This window comes from Galeopterus variegatus, unplaced genomic scaffold (assembly GCF_000696425.1).
Source record: "Galeopterus variegatus unplaced genomic scaffold, G_variegatus-3.0.2 Scaffold5866, whole genome shotgun sequence".
Lineage (NCBI taxonomy): Eukaryota > Metazoa > Chordata > Mammalia > Dermoptera > Cynocephalidae > Galeopterus > Galeopterus variegatus.
In genome coordinates, this window is record NW_007731977.1 from 83,998 (window position 1) to 100,678 (window position 16,681).

Genomic DNA, 16,681 nt, shown 5'->3' on the forward strand with positions numbered 1-16,681 from the left:
TAGGCAATGTTAGTACTGGGAAGGCTCTGATATATTGGTGGTGTACCAGATGGTGGGTACTCTATGGAGACCTTTATGCTCACTACTTAGTCTTCTGGTGAGGATTGGTGAAATTAGGATTGAGGTACTACTGGGCAGAGACTGATATCTGGCTGAATAATAAGACATACTCAGGAGACACCCAGAAATATGGAGGAGGAAGGGTGGAGATCTGTGGGCAGGATTTTACAGAAGTTGAGAACCTGAATTATGTAGTTAATAAGGCCATATTTGTACCTTCAGGCTGTTGACGTCCCAGAAGTTTGGGTTATGTTGGTCATGGGCCCAAAGCTACAGAATGGGCAAGAAAGAACATGCTTCCTATCTTTGGACTTTTGTGCCATTCTATTAGAGGGGTTCCCAGGCAGTGCCGCTTATACTCCAGAATAGAGAAACCACTCTTGGTTTTTACCTACAACTTTCTATGAGGCCAACATGAATCTAGAAGTGGTGGGGCAGGTAGGGAGATAAATCTGAGTGACACACTGTACTGAATTCAGAATGACTGGACTATTCTAGAATGTGGGGTGTGGGGAATTGGAAGGAAGCATCTGTTTTACTTAGACCTTTCTATGCTTGATGGGAAGAACTTGACCTCCCATTTAGGTCACTCCAGTGGGATTGGAGGAGTAACGGGGGTAGCAGGAAACAGTTTTTTTTTTTACCTCTGGGGGTCACAGGCTCACATGAAAATATTGAAGAGAGGAAAGTAGAGAAAAGTTCATATTTCATTATTTACTATGTAATATCAGGTACTATTAGGCTTATATTAATCCTCACAGGAGCTCTGAAGTAATAGGTATTATTCTCTTCATTTGATAAGTGAGGAAACAGAAACAGAAAGGTTGAGTAACTTGTCCAAAGTCAAAGATCAAATAAGTGATAGACGCTAGGATTAGATTTTCAAATTTGTCTGACTCCAAAGTCCAGGCCTTTTCTCTCTTGGTAGGGATTGTAGCTTGTTGGGATTGGTGTAGTAGGTCTTATTGGCAAATGGAAACTGAAACTTGAGTAGAAATAAGAGAGAATAAGGCAATTTTAGAGAGTAAATAGGGTTTCTCAAAGGGAATGACCCTGAGGTAGAAAGCAGGTACCTAGGTAGAAGGGGCAGCAGAGAGGATGGTTGGCTTTGATTAAACCTTAATTGTCTCCTGATCACTAATAGGGAGGTGAGGTGGGGGTGGGGCAAGTTAGTAAGAGGAAATGGTCCAAGGGCCAAGCTTTCCAGCATTTTCTTCTAGTTTTCCCCCAGCAGCCCCTTCTAGGCAGAGGCTCAACTCTTTAGCTTTGTCATCAAATTCTAGGCACAGACAAGGACTTGACTTAGGAAGGCAGGCTGCCCATTCTTCCTTCTTTCCCCTGATGAAAAGACGTGTGGCCGAGTGGAAAGAACAGCGAGCCAGGAGTGAGGAGACCTGTTCCCCTGCAGCCTCTGATGAAGGGGACGGCCGTGGCAGTAGTGATTCAGAGAGGTGTGGCAGGTAGAGTGACATTTATTTGTAGAAGGGAAGCCTGAGAAGAATCCTCAGGGAGAGAGTGGGGGCTAGGCCCAAAGAGCTGACCTATTTGGAGGTTTCAGCAAGGGTCTGGAGCTGTTTCCTGATCCTTGGCTGCCAGGGCCCTATGGCCTGTGGCATGTGTTTTTGTGGCTTAGGGAAACAGGGTGGGGAGGCAGGTAACTTTTTCTTTTGGCCCACCTTGGTGCCGGACTTTGTAATAAACAAGGGGTTCAGTTTTGCAAGTTGAAAATCTTGTATATTTAACTCTTCGGGGTTCTCAGGCTCCTTCTGTAACCTTGTAGGCTCTGCCTTCACATTGGTCTCAGATACCTCACGTATAAAGAAAATCTTGTTCTTCAGCTTGTTTTGGATCCAGGGGTCAATTGAGGCACAAAGGACCAATGTTTCTTGTAGCTGCATTGAAACAATGGCCCAAGGCTCACCTTGGTTTCAGGCTGGGCACCCAAGGGAAAGGAAGCTCTAGCCACAGGCCACTATGCCCCAAGGAATGAGGTTAAGGGACAGTGAGGGCTCATTCCCTTTTCCTGACAAGGAGCAAGTGGTGAGATGGGTAGGAGAGGCTTGGAGGAGGCGCAGAGGAGAGGAAAAGGTGGGTTGGAATGGAATGTCTTACACTCTTCTTCACAGCCTCACTGTTTTCTGCATCTAGCATGTCCAGGAGCAAATGGTACACTTGTGGACTGCGGATCCCCAGGACGCCCTGGCAGAGGCAGAGTGAGAGTGCCTAAGTAGCCAGCCCCAGGAAGATGCCCCATCCTCTTTCCCATTCTAGTTCCTTTGTGATGACCCTGCAGCCTAGAGACGGGAGAGACATGGTTTCCCAGCTGGGATATCTCTTTCCTTGCCATTTGGGGCCACTGCATGGAGTTCCAGTGCCGGTTATTTCCCTGGGAGAGTCGAGACAATTTCTGCAATATCTATGCAACGCCCCTCATACCCATCTCCTGTTTCTTATCCTACCCAACCCCAACCCTGAAGAAAAGGTTACCCTGAACTCTTGGTAGGGCTGGAATTCTAAAAGAGTCCCTGGTCCGGTACGGGGGCAACACTGAGGGTTGCGATCCGTTGCCGGTCCCTGGTCCGGTACGGGGGCAACACTGAGGGTTGCGATCCGTTGCCGGTCCCTGGTCCGGTACGGGGGCAACACTGAGGGTTGCGATCCGTTGCCGGTCCCTGGTCCGGTACGGGGGCAACACTGAGGGTTGCGATCCGTTGCCGGTCCCTGGTCCGGTACGGGGGCAACACTGAGGGTTGCGATCCGTTGCCGGTCCCTGGTCCGGTACGGGGGCAACACTGAGGGTTGCGATCCGTTGCCGGTCCCTGGTCCGGTACGGGGGCAACACTGAGGGTTGCGATCCGTTGCCGGTCCCTGGTCCGGTACGGGGGCAACACTGAGGGTTGCGATCCGTTGCCGGTCCCTGGTCCGGTACGGGGGCAACACTGAGGGTTGCGATCCGTTGCCGGACACGGAAAAAGACAAAAGACAAAAAAAAAAAAAAAGAAATTCCAAACTTCCCAAACTTTACAACCCTTTCTTCCCCTCAGTGACGCTACCCAACTGCCTACTACCCCTGTCATTAACACATCTCAGGAATGGGGTCCAAGAAGCAGAGCCTGTGTTACCAAAGAGATGACTGCTTCCTGGCGTGTAGTGGCATTTGAGTTCATCAGTTGCCTGTGAAGGAAATGACTATGTTGTGGTTACTCAACATAGTTAAGGGGTAGGGGGAGTGGGAAGGAGGCTGGTTGCTTCTCAAGCACATAGGAAGTTGGGCATAAAGGTGATGAGTGATGCTAATTTCAGTCATTTCCCTCTCTTGTTTCTTGGGTCAGGAAAGGGACTGGGAGGGGGGAAAAAGGTGCTACAGTTTGCCAGGAGACACTAAATGAGGATCAGGACTCATATCTGTGCGGAACTTTACCTTTTAAAAGTTCACTTCATGTCATGTTAATTTGAGCTTTATAGCAACCCTGATTAGTAGATATTATTAGCCTTTTTTTTTTTTTTTGGACCGGTAAGGGGATTGTAACCCTTGGCACGGTGTGGTCCGTACCACGCTCAGCCAGTGAGCGCACCGGTCATCCCCATATAGGATCCAAACCCATGGCCTCGGTGCTACCAGTGCTGCACTCTCCCGAGTGAGCCATGGGGCCGGCCCTTATTAGCCTCTTTACAGACAGACAAAAACCCCAGGGGTCAAAGTGTGACTTAGCAAGGGGAACAGGCAAGGGAAAGCTGAGAATTTGCAGCAGCTTCTCAGCTTTCACCAACCCTCTGCCCCCTTGTCATAGCCTAGGATTTGGTCCTGGGAGCTCCCAGTCCAGGCCACTCACGCCTCTACCAAGTTCATCATCATAGGCTTCATCTTGAGTTCTTCCACAGTTTCAGCCACAGCCTGCCTCATAGCCTGCAGAGGGATCAAAGTGGAACAACAGAGAGAGGGAATGCTTCACAAGCCTTTATTAAACATTTACTTTGTGATACAAGTAGGGTTTCTGCCTTGAGGAGCTCATAGTCAGAAGCAAACAAGTAAGCAAGCAATTACAGTACTGTCAGGTGCATATAGGAGGGTCTTCTAACTCAGGGTTGGGTACTGAGAAGATGATGCCTCAGCTGAAACTTGAAGGGTGAGTGTGAGTTAACCAGGAAGAGAGCTGGGGGTGGGCAGATTTTCCAGGCAGAGTGGAGAGCATGTTCAAAAGTCTGGAGGTGAGAAAGCGCAGAGGGGACAGGGACCCAAAAGTAGTTTAGCTTAGTGAGGGGACCAAACTGGGACTGCCCAGAGCACTCAGTGATTTCACTGGGACAACAGGTGTACATCAGGACATGGTCATCCTAAGCGTAGTAGGCGTGTGTCTCTGAGGGGAAGAGTGGTAAGAGATGAAGCTAGAGAGGAAGAAAGAGGGCTTGAGTTGTGAAGGCAATGTAAGCCATCCTGAGAACATTGGGTGTCACTGAGAGATGAGACACAATCTGATTTACATTTTAGAAATATGCCCTTAGAAGTGCTGTGGCTGGTTTTGTAATGAGCTGTAATAGAGATAAAAGTAAGGGAACATAGAGGAAGGCAAAGCTGATTCTGATTGTGGATTTAGGAAAGCTTCCCATAGGAGGTGTCATTTGGACAGGTCTTGAAGGAGCAATATATTATTTTAACAGGCAGAAGGAAAGAGGGGTTTGTTGGTGGGAGTGAATAGTATGAGGCAGGGTTTTTTTACCTTACAGAAGAGGGAGGGATGACTCAGGGCATTTTAAGCTGAGAGAACTACCTGAGCAAAGGCAAGGGTGGCTTGGAAACGTGGGCTGTGTTAGGTGAACAGGCAGTAGGTTAGGGTGAATGTGATACTTTGAGGGGTAGTATGGTGGGAGTCAAGTTAGGGGAGGTGTCCAGAGAACAGAGAGGAGACAAGTTTGGGCTGCCAGGGCTTGGGAGCTTTGATTTCACTTACAAGGAAGGGTTCATTATATATCTTTCTCCTGAGCAGGTCAAATGTAAGTTCCTCTAGACCCTGTGCCTGGATCTGTTCCAACCCAATGGTCCTGAGCATTCGGGTGGCTTCAAAGCGGTCCTGAGGACAGGGGTGTGGAGACGAGAAAGATAGACTCCCTTTCTTATCTCCCAACCCTGTCCTAAGTGCTGAGGGGTAGGTAACAAAGTAGCCCAGATCTTACCTCAAGAATACTGGAAGAACAAAGCTGGTCCAGGATAGCCCTGATGACTGCAGCTGAGTATACATGCATCATCTTGACCAGCATTCTAAGTGCCTGTAAGGGAGAGAGAGGGACAGGTGTACAGGGCCTAGAGGTGTCTGGTTGGCCAGGCAGACTTGATGGCTGAGCCTAGAAGTAGGGAACAGGTGGGGTCCCCTTTCTCCTGCCTCTTGGCCTCTTGAGTGAGATCACAAGTTCAAGTGTGCACATATGTGTGTATATATAAATGAACACTTATACATATCCGATATACACAGACATATGTACAATTAGATGTCCACATGACTCCATACTCATGCATAGACATATTCATAAACACACAGAGGACCCGGTAGTGCTCTACCACCAGGATGACAGGATCAAGACCTCACCCAAATCGGCACTGGATTCCTTTTACCCAGTGCTGCCCAGGGAGCCCAGCCTCCTGCCCTTCACACCTTCATCCGCTGGGTCGTGGACCCTTGGCACATGCAGTGCAGCAAGAACTCTTGAGCCGTGTTGCTGCAGGGCCTCAGGAAGCCCAAGCACAGGGCTGCCTCCAGAGCTGCTTCATTTGATGACGACTTTATCAGCATCTGCAGCACAGGCACCAGCTTCCCTTCATCCCTGACTGGAGTCCTCTGAGAGAAAGGAGATGAGAGGAGGGGATATGTCTTCAGCCAGGCTTTGTGCTTTATAGGAGGACAATTCATTGCTGCTTTCAGACCATCCTCCTTCCTAAAATAAATCTCATGCCATTGTATTATTTCACCCACTTCCTCTTATTTTTGCTATCTACTACTCGCTCCTATGTCGTTATCTCTTCATTTCTCTATGACTTTATCTTGTGGATGGATCACTGTTACTCTCTTTAACACTTCTGCTATCTTAATTCTTGGCATTGAAAAAACTATATACATGTAAGAGATCCAACACCTCTCCTCCAATAACCTTGTCCTCCACTCTGCCTCAGCCACTAATCCCACAGGGAGACCTGATCATTACCTACAACTGCGACTTCTCCATAATCTCCATTTAATGGATTACACACTCTGACCATAACCTCTATTTTTCTAGCTCACTTCCTGATGCCAACAACTGTTCGACTTCACAAAGGACTAACAATCCATTGAGCCTGCCACCTTTGCACTGTTTCTCATCTCTCTTTACCCAGCTTAAATTCCATGGTACAGCTATAATCACTCCCCTGCCTTAACCTCAACTCTTTTACTCCTTGTTGCTTCATTGTACTTTCTTTACAGAAGCACAGTCCTCATTAAATCCAACTCTCCACTCTGTGCTTCTACTTCTTGGAGAAAAACACAGTCACAATGACTGATCTTCCTTTAAATGTTATGAACACAAACCACGTGTAGACCCCTAATGCTGCCTGCCTGGTAATCACATTGTTTTTCCCTGGGCAGTTCTGTTTCCCACTCTCTTAATTCAAACCCTTTCCTCTGGAACCTCTAATACTTCTTCCTCTATTATTAGTCTCTCCTGATGAGATTGCTTCTAACTTTATTGAGAAAATAAAAGCAACTACAAGTTCTATAGACACCTACCACTACTTCTATCCAACTTCTAACACCTGCACCCATATGGTCTTTTCATTTGTTACTATGGACTGTAACCATCTATCTAAATCCAATCTCTCCACTTGTGTATTAGATCTCATCTCCTCTCACCTACTCAAGGATATTGCTGCGGGAACTCTTCCCACTCTCTTCAAAATCATCATTTTTCTAACTACTGGGTCGTTACCCCTCAGCATAGAAACATACTGTTATTCTTTTTTCTAGATTCTACCTCTGGTGCCAACTACTACCCTTTCCAGCAAAAGGAAACAGTTGAACAGTTGTCTATACTTGCAGTCTCTAGTTTCTTTCTTCCCAGTCTTTCTTAAACCCACAAAGGAAACAGTTGAACAGTTGTCTATACTTGCAGTCTCTAGTTTCTTTCTTCCCAGTCTTTAAACCCATGCCAATTAGGCCTTCACCCCTACCACTCCACAAAAATGGCTCTGTTAAGATAATCAACGATTCCCACATTGTTAAATCCACATATCAATTATCAGTCCCTGATGTAATTGATTTCTCTACTTTCCTTGATACTTATTCTTCACTTGATTTTCAGAAAATCATGCTCTTGGTTGATTTCCTACCTCACTGGCCACTTCTCAGTAGTTACTGATTTTTCCTCTTCCCCCTGACCTCTTAACTTTGGGATACCCCAAAGCTCGATTCCTGGTTCTTGATCTCATCTAGTTTAGAGACATTAAGTGCTATCTATATGCTGACAACTCCCAAATTTCTTTCTCTAGTTCACACTTCTAAACTGCAAATTGCTTAGAGCAATTGTATATCCAATCATTTACTTGCTATTTCCCTTGGAGTTCCAGTAGACATTTCAAACATAAGTTACCCAACACTCAACTTCTGGTGTTATCTCCAAACTTGTTCCACCTGCAGCTTTCTTGAACTTAGTTGATGATGACATTCTTTTAGTTGCTTGGCCCCAAACCTTGGCTTCATCCTTGTTTCTGCACTGTCTTTTACAGCTCACGTTCAATCAACCTGTCAGAGTTTTGCTTTTAAAATATGTACAGCATTTGGGCCGGCCCGTGGCTCACTCGGGAGAGTGCGGTGCTGATAACACCAAGGCCCCGCGTTTGGATCCCATATAGGGATGGCCAGTTCGCTCACTGGCTGAGCGTGGTGCTGACAACACCAAGTCAAGGGTTAAGATCCCCTTACCGGTCATCTTTTTAAAAAATAAATTAAAAAAAATAAAATATGTACAGCATTTAACCACTTCTTACCAACTTCACTGTGACCACTATGGTCCAAGCCACCATTATATCTCCCCAGGATTGTTTCAGTAGCCCCCGTTGGTCTCCCCACTTCAACTGTTGGACCCCACCTGCAGTCTTTTTGCAATACAGCAGTCAGAGTGAACCTTTTGAAATGTTAGATCATGTTACTGCTCTGCATAAAAACCTCTAATGGCTCCCTATTCCACTCAGAGTAAAAGCCTAAGTACTTGAAATAGCCCAGAATGTCACTTATGATCTAGTCTCCTGGTTAACTTCCTTGTACCTGACCTGCATTCCTTCTTGCTCTCTCTTTTCTACTCCACTCTAGCCACACTGGCCTTCTTGTTCCTTGACCATGCCAAGCATGTTCCTACCTTTGAATTGACTGGTCCTTCTGCCTGGAGTGCCTTCTTTCAGATGATCTGTAAGGCCAACCTTCTTGATGTCTTTGCTCAGATGTGCCTTCTAAATGAGGTCTTCCTTGTCTACTATGTTTAAAGTTGCAACCCATCCCCATCCCCACTTGGCACTCCTGATCACCCTCACCCTGCTACATAATTTTTCCCATTGCACATCACCTCTAACATACCATATAATTTTCTAATTAAATTTATTGGTTATTGTGTGTCTTCCTCCACTAGAATGTAAGCTCCACAAGGGCAGAGATCTTTGCCTGTTTGGCTCACTGATGTATCCCAAAGACCTAGGACAGTGCCTGGCACATGACAGCTGTTTAATTTATATTTGCTGAATAAATGGATGAATGATAGATTCTTTTACACATGGAGCAGTGATGGGGTCAAAGTAAGAGGACCCTAAAGGGGAAAAAAACTGTGAGAAGTGTCAGAGGATTCTCTTGGTGCCTGTCCCCCCTTAACAGGTTTTACTTTCATAGGTTATTTTAGGGATGATAAAAATAATGATAGTTACCATTTAAAGTGTACAGACATTGTACAAGGTGCTTTGCATACATTATCTCATTTAATCTTCTCTACAATGCTATAAGACAATTATCATCTCCATTTTAAAGATGGACAAACTGCAGCTCTGAAAGCCAGATTTTCAGAGATGGTCTCACCAGTAATTGGCCAAGCCAGGTGCTTCTATTCAACTCCAGAGGGAATGCCACAAGGATAATGTCTTGTTCTATCCAAGCTGAGAGGTAGGTTACCTTCTTCCTCACCCAACCCCCAGCCAAAGCTATCAATTACCTGTCCTGCTTTGCCCCTGTTACAAACTTTCCTTCCAATCACCTTATCTTTAGGGACAGCAGCCCAGGAGTTCAGAGCCACTCGTAGCCCCGTCAGAGTCTCCATCCTTCGACCCTCATTTTTCCCCTTCAACTGTTTGATGAGTGCACGGATCACATGCTTATTCAGGCAGCCTGGACAGGGAGGGTCCTTAGGTCAGGGCAGAGCCTCAGGGACCCATTGATTTCCACTGCACCCTCAAGACAGAATTTCAGATATTAGGTACCACGGCATTGCCCTACTCTCAGGACACCCGACCAGCTGGCTGAGCATGAACACAATTCCAGGAGTCCTCCCTCTCCCATTCTGCAGTCTCTTCTTTCTTTTTACTCCCCTTCCTCTCTCTGCCCAACGGTACCTAGGATAGTTCCCAGACCCTGCCAAATGCTAAGTTGGAATGGGCATACACTCCCCTTCTTATGGTCCTTCCCCAAAGGAGAAAGTGGCTCACCCAGGATGGCCAGAGTTCGATAGGCCTCATACTTCACTTTCTCTGGACCAGTTTGGACCTGATTTAAGAGGCAAGGGGCAGAAACATACCATAAGGTGATGGAATGTCAGAGCTTCAGGGATCATCTCAGTTTAACTTTTCGTCTTACAAAATAAAAACAGGGCTAGATAGTGACCTGTCTATGCTCAAACACAGAATAGAGGCAGGATGTTATAATGGAAGGAACACTGAACTTGGTAGTTAGACTTTTGTTTAAATCTGTATCTGATACTTAGTAGCCACTTGGCCTTCGGCAAGTCACTTGGCTTCTCAGAGCTTCTATTTTCTCATTAGAAAATATAGATACTCATACCTATTCCTAGTGTTGTTATAAGATTTAAATGAGATAATGAATAAAAATACATGCTCCCAGTATTAATAGGGCATTGTTTTGGTTAAGGTAGAGAATGAACTCCATCCTTGTTCCTTCCTTGCTTTTCAGGATAGTGTTTTCTTTAATAAAAATACATGCTCCCAGTATTAATAGGGCATTGTTTTGTTTAAGGTAGAGAATGAACTCCATCCTTGTTCCTTCCTTGCTTTTCAGGATAGTGTTTTCTTTGTTAGACCAAGGGAATCTTCAGACTCCCTCTTCCCCATCCTTTAGATCAAGCTGCTCTTCTAAGAAGCCAAGGGCATTAGATAGGGATGTGCCATGTACTGGTGGCTTTCTCCTCACTGGATCTGATCCATCATCCTGGCTCCCTGAGGATCCTTCTCTGTGCTCTTGTGCCCACACTCTACACACCTCAGACCCTGCTTCCTCCCTTATTGAACTCCGTGCAGCCCCCAGACTCACCACCTGCCATAGTGCCTCCATGACAAACTTGTCCTTGATGCCCAGGCACCCCAGAGCCTGCAGAAAGAGGGGTGGAAAAAAGGGAAGAGGCCTTGGACACCACCCGCAGGAGTTACCATACTCTGGACACAGCTGGAGGTTGTACTTGGAATACCACCCCCACTCCCACTGTTCACCTCAGGCAGCTTATAACTTTCCAGCTCAGCCAACTCCTAGCTGTAACCACCTTCCTCTTCCCTTGCCACTTCTCACCTGTGCTGCATAGAGCTGCTCCTCCTCTCGAGGAGATTTCAGGGATTTTGTGAGTTCCTGCCCATACAAAGCAGCCAGTGGAAAGGAAGAAAGAGAAAAATATAGTTATCCAACTTCAAACTGAAAGGAGCTCCAGTCCAGTCCACTTTCCTCCCCACCCTTCATTTTGCAGGCAGGGACTAAGGATCAAAGGGTGATGTGAACCACAGGTAAGTGCACCCATAGGGAAGGAGTCTCCCCATTTCCCCTCCCACCATGGTCCTGACCTTTAATCTTTGCCACTTCAGGGGATCCTTGGTAGGTTCTAAGGGCCTGGGTCTCACTTGAAATTTTATAGTCAGCTTGCTCATGGGGAGATGGAATTTTTGGTCATAGGTATCTTCTTTGAGGTACCTGTGTGAGAAATTGCACAGGCAGCCTTGGTCCCCTTGCACCTTCCCTCCTCAGGTTGCAACCCCACCTCTGATACAGGACCTCAGCCCAGCTCAGAGATAGGACCAGAGGAAGATAGACGAGGGCTCAGTGGTATCCGCCTAAGCTGAGCCACCCTTCTACCCCAGGGTCTTCTCTGGGACCAGTAGACTGACTTGCCCCACTACCTGGGCCACCCCTTCCTTGTCCTTCCTCTCTTTCCTAGAAGATGTGAAGGGTGTGGAGAATATGGAGGAGGGAAAGCACACCTGGGGTGATCTCTCATTTTCTGCAACATCTTCTGGGCCTCCCACTTCTCTTGCTGGTCATACAGGGTATGCCAGTTTGTGTAGATCTCAGGTTTCTTGAAGTAGCAGTAAGGGACCAAGTTTGGCTTGTCCAGATGCTGTCTCCAGCACTCTGGACTTGGGGGAAACTCTTCCTTTGGTATCTGGGGGGTGTGAGTGTAGAGCAGTCAGAGGATTCTTCTAGGCCCTTAAGTACTGGGGGTAGCGGGAGGAGGGGGTGGGATGAGAAAGATGCTCTTTAGCCCCTCATCTAGTCTGGAGTCACGGCTAGAACCTAACCCACTGTGTGACTTGGGCAAGTTACTTCACCCCACTAAGGTCTCAGTCTTCTCATCTGCAAAATGGAGCTAATAATCCTGTCTGTTCCCCTCCCAAGGTTGTGAAGATCAAAAGAGATCCAGATTGTGAAACCACTGGTGACCTGCAAATCAATCTGATTACACAGTTTGGTTAGTTGAGGATCTCAAAGCACTTTGAAAAGGTCACTTGGGCAGAGAGATGAAAAGGCAAGGGGTGGGGTAGAGGTGGAGAAAGACAGGCCACTGCTCACTCAGACATTTATTAAGCACCTGCTATCACATGTGCCAAGGATACCGCTGGTTGCTAGGGGTGCAGTGACCGTCTCTGCCCTCATGAAACAACAATTTAGCTGGGAAAGCAGGCCTTCTCCGAATGATCTGTCTCAACTGTGAAACTGCAGCTCTGACTGCGGTGGAAGTTTTGGGTGGGTCAGGGTTTTTTCAGGATTTGGCTGGGATTCATCCCTGTCTCTTCTCAAACCTTCCTGTCTTTACAACAGGTTTCTCTGCACAACAGGGAAAAGGGGCTTCAGCCAGTGGTTCCCAACTTGGTGACTGACAAGACCATAATAAGAGTTCTCAAGTGATTGTCATGATTTTGGAAAACATTGCATTGACTCACAATAATTAGAGTTGCTGGATTTAGCAAAAAAAACAAGCCAACCCCTCCCCCCCCAAACCCACAAAAAACAAGGATATCAAGTTAAATTTGGATTTCAGATAACAAATGAAATATTTTTTTTTTCCTTTTTGTCTTTTTTCATGACCGGCAACGGATCACAACCCTCAGTGTCACGCCCGTACCGGACCGGGACCGGCAATGGGATCGCAACCCACGTTGTTGCTCCCACACCTCGCTCAGCCAGTGAGCGGCCGGTCTGTATATGGGATCCAAACCCTCGGCGAGAGCGCCGCCGCACTTCCCAAGCGGCGCACTGTAGCAGTGCGCCACCGGGCCTGCCCCAAATGAAATATTTGAGGCATGCTTATTCTAAAAAAAAATTGTTGTTTAAGATAAACTCAAATTTAATTGGGCATCCTGTATTTTTGTCTGATGACCCTAAAAATATTTGAGGCATGCTTATTCTAAAAAAAATTTGTTGTTTAAGATAAACTCAAATTTAATTGGGCATCCTGTATTTTTGTCTGATGACCCTAACTCTGAGGGCCCCCATGTTAATAAATAAAAGTAACTCCCATTCGTAAGCATTCCCTGCATAGCCCAGGCTTTATAGACTTTGTCTTATAGCAACTCTACAAGATGAGGTGGGCAGAGGTTGTTGGCCTGTGGCAGAGGATGCTCCTGAGGCTCAGAGAGAGAGTGACTTTTCCCAGGTCACACAGAGTTAATGGCAGCCCCAGAGGTGAATGTCAGGGTTCTGTAAGCTAGCTTAAGTGGGAAGGGACAGTTTGCTACCCCTGACTCTGACACAGCTTCAAGGATAGCAGAAGTTAGGGGTCTTACCTGGTAGCAGGACAAGGGCAGATGAACAGGAGCCATGGCTTTTTGGAATTCTGGCAAGAGGGTTAAGAGTATGTATATGGTACAAATGAGAACAGCAGTCACAAAGGTGGTTAAAGAATCATTCATTCAGGCATTCATGTGTTCAGCATTTAGTGGATACTAGTACCAGGTGTTTTACCGGGCACCAGAGAGGTAAGGCATAATCCCTGCCCTTAAGGGGCTCATAATCATCTAGTACCTTGTTACTCAAAGTGTGGTCCATGGAACAATAGCATTGTCATAGCCTGGGAACTTCTCAGGCTCCACTTCAGACCTACTGAATCAGGATCTTAATTTTAAAAAGATCCTCAGGTGATTCCTACGTAGGTTGAAGTTTGAGAAACTGGTCTAGCAGGGTATTCTCAACCTTGGCTGCATATTAGAATTATTTGGGGGAACTTTGAACGTGTCTAGGCCCTACATCAGAGTAAGTAAATCAGATTATGTGGGAATGGGGCCTAGGCATTTTAGAAAGCTCCCGGAAGATTCTAATGTGCAGTTAAGGGTGAAAACTGTTGGTCTCGTTCAGTTTCTCAAGCTCGAGTGTGCATTAGAATCACCAGGAGAGCTTGTTAAAACAGATTTCTGGGACTCATCCCCAAAGTATCTGGGGCGGGGTCTGAGAATTTGCATTTCCAACAAGATGCTGATGCTGCTGGTCTGGGACCATATTTTGAGAACCACTGGTCTAGCTGGTGAGACAGCAATGTTTCTTAGTGATTAATGGAGGGGAACAAATGTGAAGATGGATACAGGCACACTTGGCACAGATGAGGGGCAGCTAACCTGGCTGGGAGGATCAGGGAAGGTTTGCCAGAGGAGATTATACACAAGCTGAGTCTTCAATCCAAGCAAGAGTTAACCAGACACATAAGGGGGAAGAGCATTAGGCACTGGGAAGATCTCATGCAAAGACCTAGAGGGTGAGAGCTGGGGTAGAGAGCAGGCTGCAGGTGTGGGAACAGAAGCTGGTGAGACACACAGGTGTCCTATCTTAGAGGGTTCTGTAGGCCCTGCTGAGGAACTAAGACTTACCTTGAGGGCTGTGGGGAGCCACTAGAGTGTCCAAGGGCCTGCCCTGACCTCCCCCTGGATTTGCTGAACTCACCCAGACCCTCGCCTGCCAGTGGGAGCAAGGTAGCCTTTCTTTTTCAGGCCCCTGCCTCTGACTCCATTCCTGTCCATTCTAGCCTCACCTTTGGTCCTGTCTCTGTATTCCAGCCATGGGTACATTAACATTGACCTAGAGATGTCAAAGATATCGGCCGATTTTTCATATGCCATCTTCTTCTCCTGGTGGGGTCAGAGGGAACCTGGGCAGGGGAGAATATAGGGCTGTTGGGGGAGTGGGGGCACAGCTGGAGGAGACCCGTCCTCTGTAGCACAAGAGTGACTGATGAGGTGTCAGGACTTCTGGTGGTAGAAGCTTCCAAGTGCTGAGCAACCAAATCGCTTTGGTAAATAGAACACTCAAGTGCCATTCTTGAGCCCCAGCCCTGGCATCTACTGGCTTATGGACTTGAGTGGGTTACTTTACCTCTCTGAGCTTCATTCAGTTCCTCATCTGAAAAGTGGGAAAATCATGACTATCTGGCTAACTTGAGGGTCTGTAGTGAGGCCTAAATTCGAAAAGATAGTCAAAGCCTTTGGTGAACTGTCAAGCTCAAGTATGCCCGTGCTAGAGTTAGGAGTTCTTAGGATCAGTCATCAGGAAAATGGTGGGGATGGGAAAGCCCTTTTATACCACACCCCGCTCCTTGGTGGAAAGAGACTGAACTCTTATCTGTGTGATAAGGAGCTGTCTTTCATGCCTCCTGCTTCTGCATATGCTGTTCCCTCTACCTGTCGGCTCTTTCCTTTCCTTTTCTACTTGTTAAACTGTTAATGGAATCTTTCAAACTTCACCAAATGTTATCTCATCTCTGAAGTCTCTCTTCCCCCCAGGCTTCCTCCCCACAACACACACACACACACAGTGTGACCACAGGCTTGTACAGTTGCCTTCCCTTTAAGTGTTTATCAGGTCTGTCTTCCTCACTGGACTGTGAGCTGCCTAAAGGTAAAGAGTCATTGTGGCTTATTTTCCTTTTTATTCTGTCCCCACCCCCCAGTGCCTAGCATAATGCCTGGCACACAGCAGGCAGCTCACTGTAGCAAGAAAACCTGGGCCCATCAGTCACTAGACTTAATATCACCAGTAAACTGACATATGTTCTGATGTGAGGCACTGAGAATTCAGGAATTGTGGTATTCTTACCAAAATGTTTAACCTGACTCTAATTATGAGGAAATAATCTGGTAAATCCAAATTACAAATCATTCCACAAAAATCTGGTCTGAACTCCTAAAAAATACCAGTGTTCTTAAAGACAAAAAAGTGTGTTAAAGGACACTAAAAAGACATGACATCTAAATTCAACATGTCCAATAATGGACATAACATCCATTAATTGGATCCTGGATTTTAAAAAATAGCTATAAAAGACATTATTGAGATAATTGGGGGAATTTGATTAGGACTATATGTTAGAAAATAATACGTGTCATTGTTAAGTTTCCTGATTATGCTACTCATTTCGTGGTTATGTAGAATGTCCTTGTAATTAGGAGATACCTACTGAAACTTTTAGGGAGATGAAATGGTATGACATCTGCAACTCACTCTCAAATGGTTTAGAAACAAATGTATATACCAACTACCCCCACACACTCACATACACAAATAAAGCAAATGTGGTAAAATGTTAATATTTGAACTGGATGAAGGTATATGGGTGTATTCTTGCAAATTTCTGTAGGTTTGAAAGTGGGGAAAAAAAAGGAAAGTATGAGCTTTGGCATTAGACCTGGTGGGTTTAAATTTTAATTGTTAATTTTCCTCCCCTGCTTTTTTTTTTAAAGGGGGAGAGTCTTGGGGCTTTGGGCAAATCATTTCCCTCCCTTGCCAAGGGTTTTCCCTACTGTAAATAGGGCTGAGAATAGTATCTACCCCACAGGATTATAAGGATGAAAAAGGGTGATGAATGTAAGGGGCTGAGCCAATGCCTGGCACATAGTGAGCACTCAATTAATGCTAACTATAGTTAGGGCTACATATATATAATAAATATATGTTCCCATGAAGGGACAAATAGATGGGAAAGTTGGAATATTCCCAACTTAAAGGGGTTGGTACAGTTGTGATAAACTACATAGTTAGGGCTACATATATATAATAAATATATGTTCCCATGAAGGGACATATAGATGGGAAAGTTGGAATATTCCCAACTTAAAGGGGTTGGTACAGTTGTGATAAACTAC

At 46.0% G+C, this 16,681-nt stretch overlaps 1 protein-coding gene across 2 annotated transcripts; it reads right to left on the reverse strand.

The window, feature by feature from the left end:
- Window positions 1-1,545: 1,545 nt before the first annotated feature.
- Window positions 1,546-14,813, reverse strand: HEATR9 (HEAT repeat containing 9). Of its 2 annotated transcripts, XM_008590130.1 has the most exons (15): window positions 14,575-14,813; window positions 13,340-13,389; window positions 11,537-11,718; window positions 11,123-11,249; window positions 10,857-10,913; window positions 10,605-10,661; window positions 9,767-9,824; window positions 9,319-9,449; window positions 5,709-5,891; window positions 5,233-5,325; window positions 5,010-5,129; window positions 3,894-3,967; window positions 3,183-3,234; window positions 2,173-2,259; window positions 1,546-1,952 (listed from the first exon to the last, which is right to left on the reverse strand). In XM_008590130.1, exons 1-15 carry the CDS (start codon window positions 14,660-14,662, stop codon window positions 1,602-1,604), a joined length of 1,710 nt encoding a protein of 569 aa, XP_008588352.1. In that variant the 5' UTR covers window positions 14,663-14,813; the 3' UTR covers window positions 1,546-1,601. The 2 variants fall into 2 exon arrangements, with proteins under 2 accessions (XP_008588352.1, XP_008588353.1); XM_008590131.1 differs by lacking the exons at window positions 1,546-1,952; window positions 2,173-2,259 and having other exon boundaries at window positions 3,182-3,382; window positions 14,487-14,621; window positions 14,748-14,812.
- Window positions 14,814-16,681: the final 1,868 nt, after the last annotated feature.